Source organism: Malaya genurostris, chromosome 3 (assembly GCF_030247185.1).
Source record: "Malaya genurostris strain Urasoe2022 chromosome 3, Malgen_1.1, whole genome shotgun sequence".
Lineage (NCBI taxonomy): Eukaryota > Metazoa > Arthropoda > Insecta > Diptera > Culicidae > Malaya > Malaya genurostris.
Window position 1 is genome coordinate 83694085 of NC_080572.1, and position 23445 is coordinate 83717529.

Here is a 23445-nt window from a genome sequence, read left to right on the forward strand (position 1 = left end):
TCTCGGTTCATGAAAATTCAACTAAACCCATGCAATATGGGTATTTTTGGAACGGGTATGATGAGTAGATGTTGAATATTGATGTCTGGAGTCATTTTGAAATCCAACATGGCGGCTCTCGGTTCATGAAAATTCAACTAAACCCATGCAATATGGGTATTTTTGGAACGGGTATGATGAGTAGATGTTGAATATTGATGTCTGGAGTCATTTTGAAATCCAACATGGCGGCTCTCGGTTCATGAAAATTCAACTAAACCCATGCAATATGGGTATTTTTGGAACGGGTATGATGAGTAGATGTTGAATATTGATGTCTGGAGTCATTTTGAAATCCAAGATGGCGGCTCTCGGTTCATGAAAATTCAACTAAACCCATGCAATATGGGTATTTTTGGAACGGGTATGATGAGTAGGTGTTGAATATTGATGTCTGGAGTCATTTTGAAATCCAACATGGCGGCTCTCGGTTCATGAAAATTCAACTAAACCCATGCAATATGGGTATTTTTGGAACGGGTATGATGAGTAGGTGTTGAATATTGATGTCTGGAGTCATTTTGAAATCCAACATGGTGGCTCTCGGTCCATGAAAATTCAACTAAACCCATGCAATATGGGTATTTTTGGAACGGATATGATGAGTAGATGTTGAATATTGGTATCTGAAGTCATTTTGAAATAGAAGATGGCGGCTCTTGGTTCATGAAAATTCATCTGAAACCATGCAATATGGGTATTTTTGGAACGGGTATGATGAGTAGATGTTGAATATTGGTGTCTGAAGTGATTTTGAAATCCAACATGGTGGTTCTCGGTTCATGAAAATTCAACTAAACCCATGCAATATGGGTATTTTTGGAACGGATATGATGAGTAGATGTTGAATATTGGTGTCTGAAGTCATTTTGAAATAGAAGATGGCGGCTCTTGGTTCATGAAAATTCATCTGAAACCATGCAATATGGGTATTTTTGGAACGGGTATGATGAGTAGATGTTGAATATTGGTGTCTGAAGTGATTTTGAAATCCAACATGGTGGTTCTCGGTTCATGAAAATTCAACTAAACCCATGCAATATGGGTATTTTTGGAACGGGTATGATGAGTAGGTGTCGATTATCGATGTCTGGAGTCATTTTGATATCCAAAATGTGAACTTCTAGTTTATGAAAATTTTTCGAAAAATTTGAACTTAGTTTGTGTAGAACGCTCGTCGCGTGCGATTGTATTTCTTTGTTGCTCTGCGTTGTTTCGCTGTGTTTCGGTCGGATTTTTCTGCAGGTTCCAGTGTTGCATTCAATATTTTTGTTGTTAAAAACGGAGAAATGATGAATTTGAAAGAGGAAAGAAACTACAACTGATGCCAGAAGGGTGGACAGTGCATGGAAGTTCTTTTTTGGTGTTGGTATTTTATTCTCGTGAATGCAATCTATCACCGTGTTTTACCCACCAAAACTGAAGTGAAAACCACGGAGTTTTAACTTTTTCGGGAGTTGAGTGTCATCTAGCGGCAAGTAACACTCATCAATTAACCATTTACTATATATTAAATGGCATTAAGTGTGAATTGAAAATATTAAACGTCACCGTGATTGGTAGTATCTGCTACACAACCTTGTAATTTTGTCGCTATAATCTGCATCTCTAAATTCTAATTTCATAAGCTTGTAGGTCTACTAGAAGACAACTGTGCAGGCTATAGCGCATTAACGTCGATTTTGCAGTAATGTTTCCGACATTACTTACCGTTTGTTTATAGAGGTAATTTTTTTCAAATTTCGGATAAAAACGGACAATTTTCTTTGAAAAATTAGTGCAACACTTCGAGACGGTATTGTAGATTTGAATTCATTGTGCGAAAGCAGACATTTATTTAAGAATCACTATCAAAAATTTATCATCGACAGTTCTGCAAATATTGCACTTGAACCAATACTACTGTTCTAAAGCTTGGGAAAAGTAAGGAACTCGTTTGTTGAGCATTCTGGTAGTCGAATTGTTGACATCAAATTGGTTGCTGTCAACCAAATGATTGGCGATTGAAAACTAACACAATCCAATTATACATATTTTCGAAGATTTGCTATGTTTAATCTATCACTTCAAACAATTTTCTTACTTTCGTAGTATATTTTTATTGCTGATCTTGGATTTCAAAATGACTCCAGACATCAATATTCAACATCTACTCATCATACCCGTTCCAAAAATACCCATATTGCATGGGTTTAGATGAATTTTCATGAACCGAAAGCCGCCATCTTGGATTTCAAAATCACTTCAGACACCAATATTCAACATCTACTCATCGTACCCGTTCCAAAAATACCCATATTGCATGGTTTCAGATGAATTTTTATGATCCGAGAGCCGCCATCTTGGATTTCAAAATGACTCCAGACATCGATATTTAACATCTACTCATCATACCCGTTCCAAAAATACCCATATTGCAAGGGTTTAGATGAATTTTCATGAACCGAAAGCCGCCATCTTGGATTTCAAAATGACTCCAGACATCAATATTCAACATCTACTCATCATACCCGTTCCAAAAATACCCATATTGCATGGGTTTAGTTGAATTTTCATGAACCGAGAGCCACCATGTTGGATTTCAAAATGACTCCAGACACCCATATTCAACATCTACTCATCATACCCGTTCCAAAAATACCCATATTGCATGGGTTTAGATGAATTTTCATGAACCGAAAGCCGCCATCTTGGATTTCAAAATGACTCCAGACATCAATATTCAACATCTACTCATCATACCCGTTCCAAAAATACCCATATTGCATGGGTTTAGATGAATTTTCATGAACCGAAAGCCGCCATCTTGGATTTCAAAATGACTCCAGACATCAATATTCAACATCTACTCATCATACCCGTTCCAAAAATACCCATATTGCATGGGTTTAGTTGAATTTTCATGAACCGAGAGCCACCATGTTGCATTTCAAAATGACTCCAGACACCCATATTCAACATCTACTCATCATACCCGTTCCAAAAATACCCATATTGCATGGGTTTAGTTGAATTTTCATGAACCGAGAGCCACCATGTTGGATTTCAAAAGACTCCAGACACCCATATTCAACATCTACTCATCGTACCCGTTCCAAAAATACCCATATTGCATGGTTTCAGATGAATTTTCATGAACCGAAAGCCGCCATCTTGGATTTCAAAATCACTTCAGACACCAATATTCAACATCTACTCATCGTACCCGTTCCAAAAATACCCATATTGCATGGTTTCAGATGAATTTTCATGAACCGAAAGCCGCCATCTTGGATTTCAAAATCACTTCAGACACCAATATTCAACATCTACTCATCATACCCGTTCCAAAAATACCCATATTGCATGGGTTTAGTTGAATTTTCATGAACCGAGAGCCACCATGTTGGATTTCAAAATGACTCCAGACACCCATATTCAACATCTACTCATCGTACCCGTTCCAAAAATACCCATATTGCATGGTTTCAGATGAATTTTCATGAACCGAAAGCCGCCATCTTGGATTTCAAAATCACTTCAGACACCAATATTCAACATCTACTCATCGTACCCGTTCCAAAAATACCCATATTGTATGGTTTCAGATGAATTTTCATGAACCGAAAGCCGCCATCTTGGATTTCAAAATCACTTCAGACACCAATATTCAACATCTACTCATCGTACCCGTTCCAAAAATACCCATATTGCATGGTTTCAGATGAATTTTCATGATCCGAGAGCCGCCATCTTGGATTTCAAAATGACTCCAGACATCGATATTTAACATCTACTCATCATACCCGTTTCAAAAATATCCATATTGCCATGGGTTTAGATGAATTTTTACGAACCGAATTTCACTATCAACAATTTCAAATTACTTCAGACATCGAGATTCGACACCACCCATTCCAAAAATAATCATACTGCATGATAAGATTTGGTTGAAATTGATTTTCAAAACTTCACTCACCTCATTGAATATCACCATGTGATAGTGAAAATCTTTGCATGGCTGATAATTGTGAGAATGATTTTCAATGATGATAATTTATAATCATGTGTGAGTTTACGAAACATCACTATGGTGATATTGGACGGGGTGTGATATTTTCCATACTCACTTCGAGTGATCACAATTATCATTGATATTGTAGATAGTGATAATCGCTGTCGAAAATCGCGCATGATTTTCTGCAGCGGTGAGATTTGATTATTTGATATTTTCGCAACACTGGTTAAGAAACCAAGTTGATTCATTTGATTGAAAAAAAATTATCAATTTAGTAAAGCTATAAATTTTGGCCATTTCAAAAAAGGTGTTCGGTTACCGGAAACTCACGAAATTTCATTAAAAATAGAAAAATTCAAGAAGAAGACTAGTTATTAAAAAAAACAGAATTTTTTGTTTTAGGAAGCGTTTTGGACAAAAGTCTTCATTGTCTGATGGTGACATCGCCTTGGCTCTCTTGGTCGTTGATTTGGATGGTGGCGCCTTTGGTGTTGATTTCTCCGGTCATCCACGTTTTTTCTTAGCTGAAGCGGAGCATCTGCTGTAGAAACAGCTAGATGTTTGTCCAGAAATTTGGCTTGCCTTGTCTCGACAGCTGTCTGCATATCACTGACAATTTTTCACGATTTGTCCAAAAAAAATGTGGCGCCGGTAACCGAAATCGATATACATTTTGAAAATGACAAAAATGTTTGGTTGCGAAAATTTTGATAGCATCCGGTATTAAGTCACGAAAAGATCGATCAAATATTTCCACTCACCTTTCCGATTTATGCTTCTTCAAAAAAACTTTTGTATTGATTTTTACGCAATTAGAATTTGTTTTGAACCCAGCAAGAAGTACAAGCGTCTGTTTGCTTCGATGTTCGGCGCGAAGAGAACGTGCTGCTATTACACACACATGACATTTGTCGGAATGAGACTATCTGCTTTCTGTCAAAAGTTACGGTGGGGTGCCGGCAACCGAACACCTTCCCCTATTAAATCAGCATATGCATGTAAAAATTTGTATAATGCAGATAAACCTGTATAAATGGCAACTCTGAGGTTCATTGTTCAGTAACATCTTTAATACATCGCTTATTTTAATTTTTTTTTCCATTTTCGGCCAATTCTTCAAATTCCCCTTTTCAGTTAAATGAAGATCTACCAATTCTAATTTGAATATAATTTTGCACATGAAAGTATGTCTTCAGTATAGCAAACCATTCGTTTTGTACGTCTTTGTCTGTAGATTAATTTTTCCAAAAAGCAAACGATCGGAATACCCATCGTGTTATAAACTATTCTTCTCAACTCGACGGGATCGGAAAATGTTTCAAAGATGTTTCTCGAAGACTAATCGCAGTTTTTCTTTAATACGCAAAATTCTCTCAGAGATGTCTGAACCGATTCCGAAAATCGCAGACTCGAACCACAATTTTTTAAAGCGAAAGATTGATGATATAAACAGGAATTTAAAATAAAAAATACAAAAAAAAATATGCGAAACTTTTCATACTCCTACCATTTTCCAAACTTGTGCTTACCTGTATGTGTAATTTTTATCGATTACGTCACTTGTATGATTAACATTTACTTCACTTATGTTATTATAACACCGGAACCGTGACAGGCATTTGAACTTCAAACCTGTTTATTTGAACAATAGTAGTTTCCAAACGAGAACATTGAGCGGAAAAAACGCGTTTAGTTGATTAACGTCCCCTATACCATTATATACCCGAAATCAGAAATCACAGCCATTTGATCTTCGAACTTGATCAATAACCCAATAGTAACTTTCATACGAGCCCAAGTTTTTTGAAATCGGTTCAGCCGCTTCTAATAAAAATGAGTGCGAAAAAATCGTTGCAAGAAGCACACATACATTTTCCGATTTCGTCGAGCTGAGTCGAATGGTACGTAACAATATGGCTCTCCGTATTTCTATTTCTATGATCATTCTATATGAGAAAGTTAAAAATAATACCATTGCTCGGATTTTGAAAATTGAAATCTGTAAAATTGTATGTATTGTAGAAAGGATAAGCATCTATGATCAGTTCGCTTTCACATCTCATCCAAGTCAGTCGATATAACAAAACCGCTTACGTTCGGGCGAAAGAAACCAAGTACAGTATTGTGTAATGAACAATAGAACGACCTCGAAAATGAGTGAACCAAACGAACAAAAACTACCGCTATCGTACTATATGTCCGCTTTACATGTTGGTTTTGAGCACTAAAGGTTGTCCTGCGTTAGGTCGAGCCGTCCGATCCGATCACTCCGGCACTAACCTTTTATGCTTCGACTATGGCTGAGCTACACATGCAGCGGTGTGCATGTGCAGCTCAACCATAGCCGAAGCAGAAACGAATTCGGTACCGGAGAGATCGGATCGATCTGCTCGGCCTAATGCGGGTCAACCTTATGTTGTAAACCATTTCGTGGTTAATTTTAACTTTTGGTTAAATTCTGACACTTGAGTGGTTATTTTGTGTCGAGTAGTTAAATTTAACTAAAACTGTGGCCCATTTCAAAATTTGACGAACGGAAAGTCATTCGGGTTTATTTCCACTGGAAATAATTTCAACTAAAGAATTAATATTAGAATTTTCATTGCAAGATTTTATTCAGTGTCAGAAAATAACTATAGAAAACTTTTGGTTAAAATTTGACACTCGAGCGGTTAATTTGATGTCAAAAATAACCCTGCTCGAGAGCATGGTTATTTTTGACAACATAAAATTAACCGCTCGAGTGTCAGATTTTAACCAAGTTGAAATTAACCGCGAAATGGTTCACAGCCTAGAGTACGATTCAGACGGTCCGTCACCGTCAAAAATAGTTGAATGCATTTATATGGAAACATTCACATAACGTTACCGTCACGGAACATTTTGACGGCCAACACGTGCGAACATTCTTTCAAAGAAAGTATTAAACTAAATTTGACGGATGCCAACGTTCCGGTTACGGCAACAGACCGTTTGAATCGTATTTAAGACAGAACTAAACATCGCTGCAAAACGTACTCACACTATAAAAGAATTTCCTTATATATCATTCAATCGTTTATTCGATTCTTCTGTATGCTGCAGTTAATAGAACCACAAACCGTTCGCTACGAATAAACATTCGCCATTCAATCCCATTTGTATTAATAAATATACAAAACGCATCCACCGCAACCTGCCGGGACCGGATTTACTTCTTCTTAGAGACACCAACAGTACGTCCCCGGCGACCGGTGGTTTTAGTATGCTGACCTCGCACACGCAGACCCCAGTAGTGACGTAAGCCACGGTGGGCACGAATCTTCTTCAGTCGCTCCAAATCCTCACGAAGTTTTGAGTCGACGTTAGCGGACGTCAGTTGCGAGTACTTGCCATCGATGATATCCTTCTGTCTGTTCAGAAACCAGTCTGGGATTTTGTACTGACGAGGGTTCGAAATGATAGTGACGATTTTCTCGACCTGAAAAAATAACTTCCTTCAATAGCATTCTTTAGACAACGAATTTATGAAATATACCTCCTCCTCGGAACATTCACCAGCGCGTTTAAATGGATCAACATCGGCTTTCTTGAGCACAACATGAGCATAACGTCGGCCGACACCTTTGATGGCAGTTAGAGCAATTGGTACAGTGCGCTTACCATCGATATTGGTACTGAGCACACGAAGTATATGCTGAAACTTCTCGGGAATTACGAGCGACTGTAAAGACAAAAAATAAACAGTTAAAGAGTATTGTCTCAAACGAATAGGTTTCGACAAAACATATTGAAATTAGGTATTGCATGTCAGATGAATCTTCAGTGCATTCTCACTTCATTTTTTTTTGTTTCTTTATAACACAAGCCAATTCGATGCAATAGAAAATATTGTACTGTCACTGGCGAAATACGATGTCAACTAACACAACACAAGCGTTTTCTAATTTTCAAGCTACAGAGTAGCACTCATAACGATTTCTTCAACTAATGAGTATTTGTTTTCAACATAACTGCAAATAATTTATCTGATTAATGCCATTAAATTACCATTTTTATATAAATTCCTTTCAGCAGATCGAAAATGTGTACTACAATCGTCTGGCAGATACCGGAAAAAGAGCGTTCCTTGACATCCGGTTGTTGACAATATTGATCTATCAACGTATAGTTTGCGTTTTGGATGAAGCGTTGCCAGTCAGAGATTTATCTATTCGTTTGTAAAACTGAAAAATTCACGCGTGTTTTTTTTTTGATAACAACCAATAAGCCACCTGTCAACTTCCATTTTCGAAAGAAATTGCAGGCGAGTTATGAAAAATAGAGTATTAAATTTAACACCAGATAAAACAGAAAACTTTTCTCTGCCATTTAATATTATGACTTACTCTTAGCAAGTGCCGAGTCATTCGAAATTACTCTTCAAAGTGAATGTTGATGGATGGCTTATTGGCCGTTATAAAAAAAAAAACGCGTGGATTATAGTTTTGAACCAATGTTTGACACTTCGTATTACTGCAATTGATATTGACAATTGTCATTTTTTACGAATGTTATTGATTTGTAACGATGTGACATTTTAAGATGTATAATATACGTTATTATTTTAGATCTGAAAGATAAAAAAACAAAACTTGTTGAACTGTAGCCATATAATATTTATTTCATTTATTTCTCGTGCATCATAATCATTTATTTATTTCTCGTGCATCATAATCTGAATGAATCATTTCCGGTTTATAATGATTCAGTAAACTCAAGCTGTAGAATCGTCTTAGGCTATTCGCAACTCTGTGTTAAATATTTGTTCTTATACACTAAGAAAAATAATATAGTAACCGTAACTTGTTATTCGTGGTTATTCCAACGACTATGATATCACACTATTCATCATCTGTATTGTACAACGTACTAGATGAAAAGGAGTGCAACCAAATACAAATTATAATACGGAATGCTCTGATGAACTTTCGTGGACACGTTTTGTACTACGCGGTACACTCTCAAGGTACAATGTCAGAGTGACAATCTACTTAAATGAAATTTTTAAATAATAAGCAACGCTGAAGGCTGAAAATCAATTCACCGCAGATACTGTTTATTATGACGAAAAAATGATTCACGCTTGGTGACTAAAAGTAAATAAAAGTTCATCCGCGGTCAAGGAGAAATGCCTTTACTTGTGCCTAATTCAGTTACAAAATTGGAACGAACGCTAACGGATGAAGTGTATACACCAACACAAAACAAACAATTAGATTACGATCGTAGAGACAGATAACAGATATCAAATACCCGAACTCAAGAGATCAGTGTGGCATCGTAGGATAATTCGCACGACCCTTTAGATAATCATCTAATCTCTAGGTGGTCTTATCATTATCGTTATATTCACCAGTTCATGACGCTCCTAAATCGAATACGAGTATTTTTTTCAAAGCTGATTTGATACCTAACCGTGATCAACAAATGGTTCTCTGAAAATTTGTATACAATAAGAAACATACAACCAAGGCTTTTTTGTGATGGCACGCAGGAGTAGGATAACAGAGGTATTCTAGCCACTTCATATATTTTGGCCTATCTAACAAACTTTATGGATTTAATCGATATTAAGTAACCCATGTTGCATCAATTTGAAGCTAATCACATTAAATTACCTATTGCGGATGGGTGTTCCTAAGATATTACAATATTTTTTACAAAGTGGGCCAAAAGAAAATTAATTCTAAAGTAGGCCAAAAATCATCTGTTACCCTACGCAGTGCCCCTAAAGAAAATTTTGAAGATAACACCGTCACTCATCTGGACCTTTTGCAAGCCTATCATACTTGTCAATTCGCAAACGCGTTTGGTCATCAACTAACCAAACCAACAATTCGTGATACCAATCCTGATGATATTGTGAAATTGTGCACTAGCGTGCCCTATAGAGAGAAGTGACAAAAAAGCCCTGCATACAACTATAAATAATGAACATTCTTTCCAATTTTTTCTCTCAACTATTCTAATATTCATAGTGAACCATCATCGTAACTATCTAGGCTTAACCATTTAACCATTTTCCGAATACAGAGAGAGAATCTTCCCAAACAGAATTTTTTTCTTAACTATTATTTTTGCCATAGTATATCACTAGAATTTACACAATTACTATTTCCAGTAAAAATCAATCAAGAGGTAATTTTGAACAGTCTATAGGAGAAGGAAAGAAGTTTTCTTTTTGGAATATTTAGCGAAGTGAGTGAAGCTCAAGTTTTTAAGGCTTTACGCAATTGTCGCTTTAGAACACAAAACTACATGGTAACCTAGATATATCCAGCTCAAATTAATTGAACATTATCATCAACAACATACGAAATTATTTGAATTGAAATTCGGACTCGAAGTAACTTTGGTGGAAACTTTTTATTTATTATGGAGCCATAAATAAATATAACCATAGCAACATTAGTTGAAGTTGCCAGAAAAGAATATTTATGGTGACTTGGCTTGTCGAGAGTAAGTAGAAGGATGGACTAGACTATTTTGTGAACCAAAGATTGGTGATACGTTGTATGGGACATAGGCATATTATTATTTGTATTTGGTACAACGATTTGTATTTATGACTTTCCTGACATAATCATTCTAACAATATTTATCATCTCAAAAATATGAACAAAATAGTCCAAATCATTAAAAACGAACTGGTACATTGTCAATATCAACTGATGTTATAGTCATTAGAAAACTACTATTCAAAAGTTTTCTGAGATAAACACAGATAAACAGTTTGGAAAAAAACAAACTTTCATAAATTTTATATCATACGATGAAAACCATCACTATCACCTATTCGACTGCTTGCCTCATCTTGCAACATGTCGCTGCAGTGCTAACCTGCAATTCGCTGAACAGTTCAGCGCAGCCAAGATTCAGAGTGACGTCTGTTGAACTGTCATTTCCTATTCATCAATTGATAAAATCATGTTACATCATACATATTTACGTATATTACTGTGAACTTCGCCGGAGGAACATAACAAAGCAAGGGAGACGTCGTCTCCGACTATTTTCTGCAAGCACAATATTGCATCCATCGAGCTGTATATCTTTTTTCAAGTCCATTATTTATACCCAGTTAGTTTTGACAAGTCGCATCAGTCCGATTACTGGAATGAATGCTCTTACAATTATCTATGTAATAGAATGAATAAAATCAGACCCTGTCAGCTTAGAGAGAAATCAACCGTCAGTTCGGCTACGCCATCGCACGGCATTACATTGAACATATCATGTCAATTCTATGGGTGCGCAGTGCTCCTTTGTTGGCGCGCACGAATTTAATATTTCTCTCCCTACATCTATGTACGAGATACGATGCGCTACAACTAAACAGCTCAGTATATATATATATATATATATATATATATATATATATATATATATATATATATATATATATATATATATATATATATATATATATATATATATATATATATATATATATATATATATATATATATATATATATATATATAACTTGTTTTTAATTTCCCAGTGAATTTTGTTAAGCTGCATCGGTCCGATCATGGGACCGATTGAGCACAATATTGGTCTGATTGTAGTGCGATCGGGCCGTCGTCCAATATTTCACCACCTTTTAGATCAGCCACGTCAACCGAAAAGCATACGATTGCGTTTCGAACAAGATTGACGTTTTCATTGGGTATCGCTATTTGCAAAAGAGTGAAGAGATACCAAAACAAGACTTTATCGGATCGACGTCAATCTGGTTGCGTATTAAAGATCTTCGGGCATATTTTGTGTTTCGATTATAGAGGACTTTGAGATAAACTTGATTGAGATTTTTGACAACGACAAAATAACTGGTCGACTGTCAAATTTTAACTAAAAGTTAAAATAATTCGCGAGTTGGTACACTGCCTTAGAGTTTAAAAAATAGGTATTTTTTCGGTTCCGTGTATATTGTGAGTTTGCGTTTATAGAAAATTGTACCATAAAACATGAAATGTCAAATTATATTTGAACTGATTCCAGAGATGCCAGATATTTTCATAGAAAATCTGTATTGCTTTGTATAAAAAAGCTGTAATAATCTGTATTCACTAATAGAATGGAATTCTTACAACAAAATGATGCTAAAAGATGTTATTCAAATAGATTGTGGTTGTAGGATGGTAGATTCAATCAGTCATTGCCGCGCTCACAAGAATATTCAAAGAAGAAATTTCAGTTTTTTTTTATCCACAACAATTGAATTGTAATTCCATATATTTATCTAGTTTGAAATTGTTGACTTCATGATTTGACATGGAATTTCAACGCCCAATATGCAACGTCAAGTCGAGTTATACAACTCTCAGTTTGACAGTAAAATTTCATGATGCCATTACTTCCTTGAATATCAGTTCAAATTTGTTTCAAATTATAATATAAATGGATTTCATAACAGATTTCCATATTAATTTGTGATTTGTCCGTTGATTGACTTTTATATCGTCACTGGAATCAAATACTAAAAGGAAGCTCAGACAGAAAAGTTTATTTTTTTCTTTCTTATGTTTTGTGAGATCTGTATAAATATTAATTTAAGGAAATCTGTATAAAATCTGTACTCTGTATTAAATCTGTATGAGTATGTAAAAATCTGTATAATGCAGATAAATCTGTATAAATGGCATCTCTGACTGATTCTGAAGCTGAGAGATGCCAGGTCTACTGATTTGTCGACAAATGTGTTAATTTCTTAAATAAGCTGCAAACATCTTTCTGTTTCAAACTTTCTAAAATCTTATTTTTCGTAGACATTCGTCAGCGCGATCTTTTTTTTTTGCTCGCATTCGCAGCGATCTTTTTTTTTTGCTCGCTAAACCCATTCTGTACATCATTCTTTATCGAGAACTTGAGTTCGAAGAGTTATTTTTTGAGTTTATAGACTTTTTCAACCATGCCTGAAAAAATTGAAATTTTTATCTGGCATTTCTGCTGATCCTGAAACTTGCATTTTGTTTTCAACGTATGTGGGCAGAAAAATTGTCTTCTCTCTTTCGATTAGTTTTAAAACATGTTATCGATAGTTGATTTCTATGGTAAACAGTCTAATTATAGTTGCGGCTATTGCAAACAACCCAAATCATGTCAGTCTCATGGTAAGTAGATATTACTGATGCAAATTACGTGGATGTTATAAGGATGTCAATTTTCTAACAGGAATGTGGGCTCATACGATGACGGTGCAGGACTATCAAAGCTTGATCGATCGGGGTTGGCGACGTTCTGGTTGCTACTGTTACAAGCCAGAAATGAGCACTACATGCTGTCCGTCGTATACGATAAAGTGCAATGCGATGAGCTTCCGTTTGAATAAATCACATAAAAAAATTATAAAACGGGTCAATAAGTATTTGAAAGACGGCATCAGACCGAAAGATCAATCCACTGAGTCGGGATCGTGTGACGGTGATGCAGGTGACACTGGTGGTGAACTGGAAATGGCTGACGTTGCTCGAAATCCACGAAAAGAGTTACATGAGAGCACGATGAGTTCAATCAGAGCAACAGATGAAATATTAAGGAATGATATGGTCGATGGTCCCTGTATGGGTAAGCCATTAACGACAACGACAATAAGTTGCTCGAATTTTTCTGGTGAATCGTCAATCGGACGAATCAATAATCCCCCCAAAAAGGCGAAACTGATGAGGATCGAGAGGAAGCGCGAAAAGCTAATGCAAAAGGGTCTCACTTCTGACGATATTGTGCAAAACATGCAAAGTACGAAGAGGAAGAACACCGAGAAAAGCTTGGAAGATTTTCTGAATGAGGCTCCGAAGGAAGATGCTGCTCATCGGTTGAAGGTTTGATATTTCAGGTTCAATAGGCGCTCCATTTTTCGGTAAAGTACTTATGCGCATCTTTTATTTTAGGTAAAACTTGTTCCATCTAATGAAGGTGCCACTGATTTAGTATACAGTCTTTACTGTTCCTATCAGATGGCGGTTCACAAAGATCCACCAACAAAACTGAAAATGGACAGTTACAAGCGGTTTTTGGTCAAATCTCCACTTAAGGTGATTACCTAATTAACTAATTGTAATAAAAGCTTTTTTTTCTATCTTCTGCTTCCCGTCTTAAACAAATAAACAAACAAACCAATAGGTTATCACCATTTGCACCAAATCTGATGAGTTCAATCGTAGTCTCGGAATCTCCTTTGCCCTTTACGAGAAGTATCAGACTGCGGTTCACAACGATCCGCTTCAAGCAATCGATGATTATAAGGATTTTCTGGTCAAGTCGCCTCTTAAGGTACGGCTAGCCCACGGAAGCATTTTCTGTTTTGTCCAAATTTCTTCGAGCTGTTATTTTTTAGTTCCACTTGTTTCTGTAAGCAATGCGCAAGAATTCTACAATGACTTATTTTCGTTTCAGTTTGTCACTGGAACGAACTCACCGAACTGTGGTCTAGGGTCCTTTCACCAGCAGTATTGGTTAGACGATCGCTTAATTGCCGTCGGTGTTATCGACATTTTGTCAAACTGTGTCAGTTCCGTATACTTTTTCTACGATCCGGAATTTCGGTTTCTATCGCTAGGAACGTACGGGTCATTGAGGTAGGAGGATCATCGGATGGGTTTTTTTGTATTGTTTATTAAGGATTGAGCCTAATTATTGTATCATTTGTTTACTGTCTACAGGGAAATCGCCTTCACCCGTCAACTGCAGCAACAGAAGGCTGATATCTCCAACTACTACATGGGATTCTATATTCACTCGTGTCCAAAAATGCGATACAAGAGCAATCTTAGCCCATCCTATTTGCTGTGTCCGGAGGTTTACAGCTGGCATCCACTTGACCAAAAAGTATGTGTGAAGTTAGATAGAAACAAATATAGTCGTCTTAACGAAGATCCCAACGCAAGTGATCAGAACAGTTGGACACCGAGGGATTTGCTTGATGTCCTCGTGCTGGTTGGTAGTTCATACATGCGCTACTCCTCGTATATGGTAAGTGTCGCTTGAATTGACTCGTGAATATTAAGTAAGTTCCGTATTTTCTTCAGGAAATGATGAAACAAAATGCACCTGAGCAAAAAGTGAAGACGTACGCTAAGTTAGTCGGAAAGGTTCTCGCATCACGCATGCTACTATACGAAGGATAGAGTGATATTGTATAGTTTAGTGAATTATTCAATTGTTTAGAAAAACGAAACATTGTACTTCTTTCATTTGCTTATATGTATTTATATAGGCAGTGGCGTACCGAGGAAATTTGGCGCCCGGGGCAAAATAAAAGATTTGCCGCCCCCATCGTTGGTTTAGTAAGCAAAAAAAAAAAACAGCTGAATCTCATATCTGGAAGCAAAGCAAAAAAAAAGGTCCTAAGGATTAGTTTGCCGCCCCCATAAAAAACGTTGCGCCCGGGCGAGTGCCCCCATCGCCCCCCTCTAGATACGCCACTGTATATAGGTTTCCCTATCTATAAAAATAATGCGCAGAACGTGGCTTAATTTCCTGGATATCAAGGAAATGAAGTGTATCTGTGAGTTAAGGTTCTTTGTATTTATTGCCGAAGTAAAATGATTATATCGTTGAAAACGACTTTTGAATCTTACTCATCTGTCATATCGTTTTGGACTTATGAATTGTGACTATTTTGCTTTTTAACAACGGAGTAGAAACCAGAGGCGATCGTTCTGTTCCGATTACAAGTAATTGTTCTTTTACTTGTTTAATCGTTTTTAAAATCTTCACCACGAAAAAAAAATAACACAGCTCAGTTATGTTTCAAACTAAATTTTATATTGACTACATTTTTTGTAAGGCTCGGTCTCAAGCATTTAGGTGCCAATGTAAGCGTTTTTGGAATAAAGTACAAGCTAGGGTCTTTGTCTCACTGATGATGTCATCAATCTTTCCCTCGCCGACGAAATTCTTCAGCATCTTGTTGCTTTTGGGCCGTAGAGGACGAAGGCGAGGGATTATCCATTAACCTAATAATTATAAATATAATTTAAAAAAATTACATGCTAATTGTCCCCGTATAAATGCGTTGCATCAGTGCCTTTTTATCTCGCCTATTTCGAAGCTATTTTTTCGATAAGTCGCCTGTTTGATGTTCTCCGCCGTATTTTTTGGTTTGATTTCATTCCATTTCTGCACCTTCCCGGTTCCGAATACGATGAAGATGACACCGCACGCGATGTAAATCGCAGCACTGATGAAAAATAGGTATTTCCATTCGTCGATCGTACTCTGGAATTGAAACAAGAGTGATTATTTATATCTGTTTTCAGTGGTACAATATAGACTCAGTTCATTTTCCGCAGAACGAAGCTACATTCACCCCAAAGTAAAAATGTTGTGTTCAAAATTTCAGTGTACGTAAGGTATGCGAACAGTAAAATCTAACTAAAGAAAAACTCCCAGTATGGTATTAGACTTTTGTGTATAACTTTTTTTCGGATAAGTAAAAATTGATGAAGTTTTGAGGAAATTTTGTTTATAGTGTAATGTTTTTATGTGCAAAATTTCGTTACAATCTGTTAAATGGTTATTGAGATGGCTTTCAAGTAAGAAGTGCTTCAACCAAAAATTTGTGCGCGTTGGTGGAAAATCCAGGCCAATCGCACAAACAGGTGAAAATCGACAGTTCCACCGTGTCCTGTGTGGTGAAATCGTCCAAAGAAATGAGGGACTAATTCAAGCACAATTGGAACCTTTTGCTTCGGGACGAGACCAGAAAGGTCAATTCGTCGGTCTGGTTCATCCAACAGGCATTGAAGCAGGTTAGATTTCATGTCTTCTAGATAACGAAGAGAGATGGCGCAAGTGTATGCTAAGTTCATGGTGCAGGCATTTACTGTAGAAGAAGAGATTGAATACTCAACTTTGCAAAAACATAGCTATTACGTGTTTATTTATTCCGTGATAGTTTCTAAAATATCCGACTTGAAATCAACGTTTGGCGATCATTTTTCAATGTTGCATTTTTTTCGAGCACAGTACTTAATTCTTTCTAAATTGATTGATCGGACCTGCAGTTTTGAAGATTTTGCTCTTCGAACTACAACTACAAATAGCCTGTCAAATCATGTACTTTTTAGAGTGCTTTTACAACTTTATGACCTTGGCGTTTGCAGTTTTTACTTAGTACCGTCTACTGCAGTCCTCCAGCACATGGTGTCCCAGCTTACACGCTAAGCTAGTCACACTCAAATTCATTGTGGCTAGCATAATATGTTACTTAGTGAACCACAGAAATGACCGTCTACCTTTCGACATTGTAATGCGATAATACGCTGAAGACTAGGTAGCTGTTTGAAGTTTGCTTCATCAAGCACAACATTGTAATTGCTTATGCGTTCTTGTTTTCGAACTGGTTTGAATACGCGACACATACTCGAAAACGGTTAATTAAAGCTATAGTTAGTTCTAGCACGAGGAATTCTGAGAAAGGGATTAAACCGCAAATTACGCCGATGAATGTCAAAATTTAGCTGTTGTAGTAGATCTGCACAATCAATTCGAGATTGGATCAAATCCGCGACGAAAACAGCTTTCAGTGTATCACGGAGGACAGATCATTTAGATATGGCAGAAATATATATGGTCCTAGATGGCTTCCCTGAGGAACGCCAGAGCTCACGATGCATGATGGAGTAACGCAGTCGCCAATTTTCACGTTCATACTACGACCAGTCAGATATGATTCAATCCAATTGAGAAAGGGGCCGCTAAATCCAAGCCTGTCGAGCTTTGCAATTGAAATTTGGTGGTTAATCTTGTCGAATGCAGCAGTGAAATCTGTATAGATGGCATCAACTTTATGTTGCACTTGCATAGACCGAATGATATATGGTGTATATAAAACCAGATTTGTAGACGTAGACCGTTTAGGCATGAAACCGTGTTGAGTATCAGATATGTAACTGGAGCAGTTGTGAGTTATAAAGTCCAGGATTATTATTTCAAATAGTTTTGAAACTGAACATAATGCGGCAATTTCTCGATAGTTTGTAATAAGGGATTTATCGCCTTTGTTATAAACGGGAAAAACGTAAGAGTTTTTCCAAGATTCGGGAAAAAATCCAAGCTGGTGAACAGTTTTGTCGTACGAAAAGTTAGTGTCTTTTGTTTTTCGAGAAACGAACTAGTTTCTGAAAAAAAATCCAAAAAATACGCGACGAGCGCATTGCATTGAATTTCACCGTAAGGATTCAAACTATGGAGGATTTTTATGATTTATGACCCTTTGCGGATGCATACATTCCACTTCAAAATTCGCCTACATAAAAAACCCGGCCCTGATCCAGTTCTTTTTCTGCGATTTGGAAAAGAAATGGTTCTCATCATTTCAAGGAAAAGTTTCATGTTATTTCTCATCTTGAACTGATTCATAATAATCAGCTTGCGTAAAAATCCGTTACTGGTAATGTTAATAAAGTAGCCACCTCAAGATAAATACACTGATGTCGTTTCCGCTTGAGAAGACTGACATTGACGTAGGTTAGTTTCTTCAAACAAACGATTTTCACGAAACTGATTTGGGTTCGCACTTTGTAACGGGGATGTGAGCAATCCCGATATAGGAATCAGATTCGAAACTGACTCGAATTTCAGTTCAATAATGTAGAAACTAGGTTCGAAATTGACTTCAAACGAACGGTTTGATGGCAGTTAGAGTGGAAACAGGGTTATGTTTACCTTCGAGTAAAAACACCATAAATTTTCTCGGTAGCAGGTATGAATAATTCGATTTTTTACTTAACAAATTAAAAGAAGACAAAAGCATAGTCACGAATCAATGGACGAAAACGTGATCAGTAAATTCTTCACTTCTCAATCTTTGATTGGTTCAAGCTGGAAGAACTCTTCTGCATAAAAGAGGGTAACAACGAGATCCAGTGAAAAAAAATTGATTCGTATTCTATACACCGAAAAGTTAAAAATTAGACCTGCGTAGTCTTCAGAATATCAAGCGACGTCAAAAATGATTGACGTTGACCATTTTTTTAATAAAATTAATCACAATCATCTTTTTTTCGTCACAATAACATAGATACCAAAATTGCTTTTCGTCTCATCAAAACTCTTTTTTCTATATATACGCAAAACAAGCCTAATTTTTGTGCTATATTGTAAAAAATAATTGAAGAAGAATTTTAGTAAACTTTTTGAATAAGCTAAGATGTTTGCATTTCTATTAACATTGGATAGAAATACCCGTATTCGCTAATTTCAATATCTGCCCGATGTAGCTGCAAATAGTTTAATTGTCGCTGCAAAACTGTATTAATTCGTGTCCGAGATTTCCGGGAAGTGCAACATAAATGTGAAGGAATCTTTAATGTATCAGTCTTTTTACAATCGGCTCTCATTGGTACTAACTAGTTTCAAAATAAATTATTCATATTACCAAGCAAATTCGAAGCATAATGAGTTGAAAAACCTTAAAAAGATATTTGAGGGAGATTCAAATGTTAGTACCTTCGGTGAGTATAAACCTCTTGGCATTAACCTTTTCGGTCTACCCAAGTAACCACTAAGCATCAACACAATGTCTTACATATTTCTATATCGTATTGTTAAAAAATAATGAAAATATGCTATCAAAGCTTTTATTTCTGTGAAGTAATTAAATTCTTTCATAAAGTTAGGCTTTTCCCCAATTTATTCTTTTCTAAGGTACGATGAGAGCAATTCCTTTTCAACCGGAAAACTGAGCTGCGAAGATTTCTAAGAAAAAAACGTAAGCAATATATTGATATTATAATAACATTACAGTAGAGATCGCCAATATCACTGAAAAAATATTTGATTCATGAAATCACCAATGCTTGTACATTTTATTTTAGCACTTTGTAGCCATATAGAGCTAACTATGATGCTACGTAACTGCAGTGTTTTGATGCATTTATGTTTTCAAATATATGGCTTAAATGCAATGTTAAGGTAACAATACGACAATTATGCCATATTAGTGTTGATTTCATGTCAGTTCAGTGCTGTCACTTTATGTCTATGGGTACTAGGTATGTCGATTGAGTCTTAACATAATATTTACATTTACATGTGTTTATGTACGAAGGATATCAAATCAAGTTTTGGAAGCACAATCGTATTTTTGAGCATTTTTTTAGACTGAGCTTACCTTTTCCGCAGTGAACATAGCAACTACTATGGGAGCTATAAATCCAGTTGTAGTACCAAGGAAGTTCAGAAATCCGTATAGTGTAGCGGCAAAGTTCGGTGCGAGATCCTGTGCGTTGACCAGATTGGTAAGAGTTGAAGATCCATTGAAGCCGAAGCATGCAACAATACACGCTATACAGATGAACGCATCTGTAGCTATGAATGGTAGTATGATTAGGAACACTCCCGGTATGATGTGAGCTGAAATGAAAATACTTTCGTTATTCAATTGTTATTAGTAAATTCGCCCCGTACGTACAGAACAAACAAAAAGACTTCCGCACAGCAGTCGTACTCATAAGATTCTTCTGGCGGATGCGATCACCTATGAAACCGAAAAAGAAACCCGAGAACATACGGGCCATGTACGGCAAGCTGGATAGGAAGCCGGCATTTGCCAGTTTGAATCCGAGTACTTCGTTCATAAACTTTGGAGTTTGTGTGATGAAGAAGTTCATTCCCCAGATGGTTCCGTAGTGCAGGATCAGCAGAGCCAAAAATGGCACTGAAGTCAGAACTTTCCCGAGCGGAGGCCAAGATTTGGATTTCGAAACTGTGTCTCCGAATGAGTCTTCAATAAGCTTTTTCTCCGTAGGGCTTATTGTGCTGTGTTGGTCTGGTGAATCTCGAATCAGCACCACCCAAATTATACCGATCAAAAAAATAAAACCAGCTGGAACGTAGAACGCGTATACCCAACCGAACTTTTCCGTCAGCATGCCAGATATTGGCCAAGTAATAACCGTTCCGAAAGTGCTACCCCCGGAAATGCAAGCTATGACTTTACCTCGTTCATTCGGGGGAATCCATCGGGAAATGAGGTTATGCAACGCAGGATACACGATACCTGCGAGCACTCCAACGACCGCTCTTGAGGCTATTACATACCATGGTCCCACAGCGGCCAGCATGGGCGTCAGTGCGGTGGCGATGGCACACGCTATAAAGGAAACTGTAACCAAAAGCTGTGGCCCAAACTGTTGTGCCAACAGTCCAGCCGGAAGTGAGGTGAGCATAACGCCGTAAAAATATGCTCCCAGAATTCGACTTTGAGTGGTTTGGTCCCAGTCGTATCGTGGACCATAATATTGTACCTTCAACTTATTGTCCAGGGTTTTCAGTTCGCTCATGGAGGTAACATCTGTCGAGTTTGTCATTGTTGTGTTACTGACAAAAGATTCGTTACTAAACGAACTGCGGATGTCAAACGTTTCGGTATCATTCACTTCTATCGGGTGAACTTGAGGATAAACCATGGCCAGTAGGTTGATGGACATGTTCACACGTAGCATAAACGATGTTAAACACGCGACGAAGATCATAACAGCGACTATTAGACGCTTCGGGATGCCGTCTGAAAAGAAAGAATGTGGTTAAGTAGAATCAATAATGTTGTAAACATACATTGGGAAAAAGATCCTGAAATAAACTGCTTCATCAGATAGTTAAGCTGAGAATGTATACCACCGAGCTTTAGAATAAATAGGCTATAATAATAAAAAAGTTGTTAACTGTACACATTTTTTAAATTATGCATTACCCTTAATAAAGCGTTCGCGTATTGCGAACATCGAACTTACTCTCACGCCAAATTGTGGAAATTGTTGAATGTTGCCAAACAACAGTGTTGAAAGAATGTTTATCGGCCGTCATGATGATTGGATCGAAGGGAAATCGAGAGCTAGAAACCGATGCAGCATCGAAAAGAGTGCTGTCTAAGCTTACAAGAAATATCTCGTGTGGCAGGCAATCTGTTCTTGTGGCATGAAGGCTACTTTTATACCGTTTTCGTTTATTGATCAGAGCAGCCCGAAAGCTGATCCAGAGTCGCCCAAACAACTTTTGAGATGTTTGTTTTAGCAACCTGGGGTCGCTCTAGATCGGACTCCAATTGCGTAGTGTCGCTCTGAAAATTTTCTCGGGTCGCACCACGACATCCATGCGAGTTTGTTATTTTTTTCTTTTTTTTATGAGCTGTTGTTTAGGGCGCGTTCCACGTGTTCGTTTTACTCGGAGTCAGAGTCGTATAACAACTATGAATTTATCCAGACTTCTGCAAGAAGGTAAAGCTTCTATAGCTTTTCTTCAAGCACCATATTTCCAAAAGGAAAACTTCTACGTTGGAAAATTGTTAAACCCAGTCTTTGTTGTCTTCAACAAAAACGGTATGACTAATCCACGTGAAATACCTCGAGCGTACATACTTGCAAATAGTGCTTTCGATGTTTCTCTCATATCGGAGCTCACAACACGGAATATTTGTGCTGTCACAGTTGGTATGACTATTGATGGCATAGACAGGAAATATGTCTATTGTTCGGCATATTTACCGCATAACCAACCTTCGCCAAGCGATGACTTCAATAAGGTTGTATCATACTGCAGCAAAAGTGATTTACCGCTTATAATCGGCAGTGACATCAATGCTCACCATATCATTGGGGGAAGCACAGATATAAATTCGAGAGGATCTGATTTGATGGAATTTGTTAGCAGTATAAACCTGCACATAGTCAATGCAGGAATGCGTCCAACTTTTGCGAGATCTGGAAGAGTCTGTGTATGCTGAGCTAAAATTAAAGAATATTCTATCGTTTCTCATCCAATGTGGAAAGGAGCTATAGTCAGGAGGGTTAGTCGTTCTTCCTGGAGTGAATGATTCCTTTCTGTATTCACCTTAAATAGGTTTTTTAGCAGATTGTTTGGCATCCTTTATGGGATGCCGAATTTACTTCGGCTCATACATACTACGAATCGTTCTGGATTCTTCCGGGAATGCAAAATGGTGTCACTTTTGTAAAATCTCTAAATCCTCTCGGGGGTTGGAGGTTTTATTATCCGAGCATTTTGGCACCTGCAGATCGTTCAGCATCCTTTCGGGGATGCAGAACGATGTATTTCTTTATGTCTTGTGCTGTTTTCCCACCTCACCAACTTCCCGATTCCCTTTCATGTTCCTTTTATCCTTTTTTTTTATTCCTTCTTTTCAGGAAGTTGATGAGAAGCTACGGCAAGACACAATTCTCCAAATAACTAGGGGAACGTGCCACTTAAGCCAATTAGTTCTGATTCCTGAACCGGGATTATTATAAGTTTGAAAACAAACATATAAAACCGATACACTGAAGAAGGATGTAAATAACATTCCGAAATACGCGTATCTGTATTGTACCGTTTGTTATGCTTCATTAAAGTATAGTGACATTGTGAAAGTGTAATAACGTGAC

At 37.1% G+C, this 23445-nt stretch overlaps 3 protein-coding genes across 5 annotated transcripts in view; 1 reads left to right on the plus strand and 2 right to left on the minus strand.

The window, feature by feature from the left end:
• Window positions 1-7070: 7070 nt before the first annotated feature.
• LOC131437474 (small ribosomal subunit protein uS13) lies at window positions 7071-8149 on the minus strand. Its single transcript, XM_058606846.1, has 3 exons — window positions 8066-8149; window positions 7554-7739; window positions 7071-7496 (listed from the first exon to the last, which is right to left on the minus strand). The coding sequence occupies exons 1-3, from the start codon at window positions 8066-8068 to the stop codon at window positions 7227-7229; spliced, it is 459 nt and encodes a 152-aa protein (XP_058462829.1). The 5' UTR covers window positions 8069-8149; the 3' UTR covers window positions 7071-7226.
• A 4850-nt stretch (window positions 8150-12999) lies between these two features.
• LOC131435573 (arginyl-tRNA--protein transferase 1) lies at window positions 13000-15622 on the plus strand. Of its 3 annotated transcripts, XM_058603600.1 has the most exons (7): window positions 13000-13173; window positions 13235-13881; window positions 13951-14094; window positions 14183-14332; window positions 14456-14637; window positions 14722-15031; window positions 15088-15622. In XM_058603600.1, the coding sequence occupies exons 1-7, from the start codon at window positions 13089-13091 to the stop codon at window positions 15184-15186; spliced, it is 1617 nt and encodes a 538-aa protein (XP_058459583.1). In that variant the 5' UTR covers window positions 13000-13088; the 3' UTR covers window positions 15187-15622. The 3 variants fall into 3 exon arrangements, with proteins under 3 accessions (XP_058459583.1, XP_058459584.1, XP_058459585.1); XM_058603601.1 differs by lacking the exon at window positions 13951-14094 and having other exon boundaries at window positions 13001-13173; XM_058603602.1 differs by lacking the exon at window positions 14183-14332 and having other exon boundaries at window positions 13002-13173.
• LOC131435572 (sialin-like) overlaps window positions 15572-23445 on the minus strand; it is a 41761-nt gene continuing 33887 nt past the window's right edge. The window contains exons 3-6 of the mRNA XM_058603599.1: window positions 20478-21572; window positions 20178-20419; window positions 16089-16279; window positions 15572-16017 (exon numbers count right to left, since the gene is read on the minus strand). Of these exons, the coding sequence (XP_058459582.1) occupies window positions 15933-16017; window positions 16089-16279; window positions 20178-20419; window positions 20478-21572 (1613 nt within the window). The 3' untranslated portion in view covers window positions 15572-15932. The remainder of the gene's footprint in view (window positions 16018-16088; window positions 16280-20177; window positions 20420-20477; window positions 21573-23445) is intronic.

Coding starts and splice junctions, on each gene's coding strand:
- LOC131437474 (XM_058606846.1), bottom strand. Junction 7,497..7,553: donor GTGAATGTTCCGAGGAGGAG/GTATATTTCATA, acceptor TTATTTTTTCAG/GTCGAGAAAATCGTCACTAT.
- LOC131435573 (XM_058603600.1), top strand. CDS start 13,089: ATGTTATCGATAGTTGATTTCTATGGTAAACAGTCTAATTATAGTTGC. Junction 14,095..14,182: donor TGGTCAAATCTCCACTTAAG/GTGATTACCTAA, acceptor ACAAACCAATAG/GTTATCACCATTTGCACCAA. Junction 15,032..15,087: donor TGCGCTACTCCTCGTATATG/GTAAGTGTCGCT, acceptor TATTTTCTTCAG/GAAATGATGAAACAAAATGC.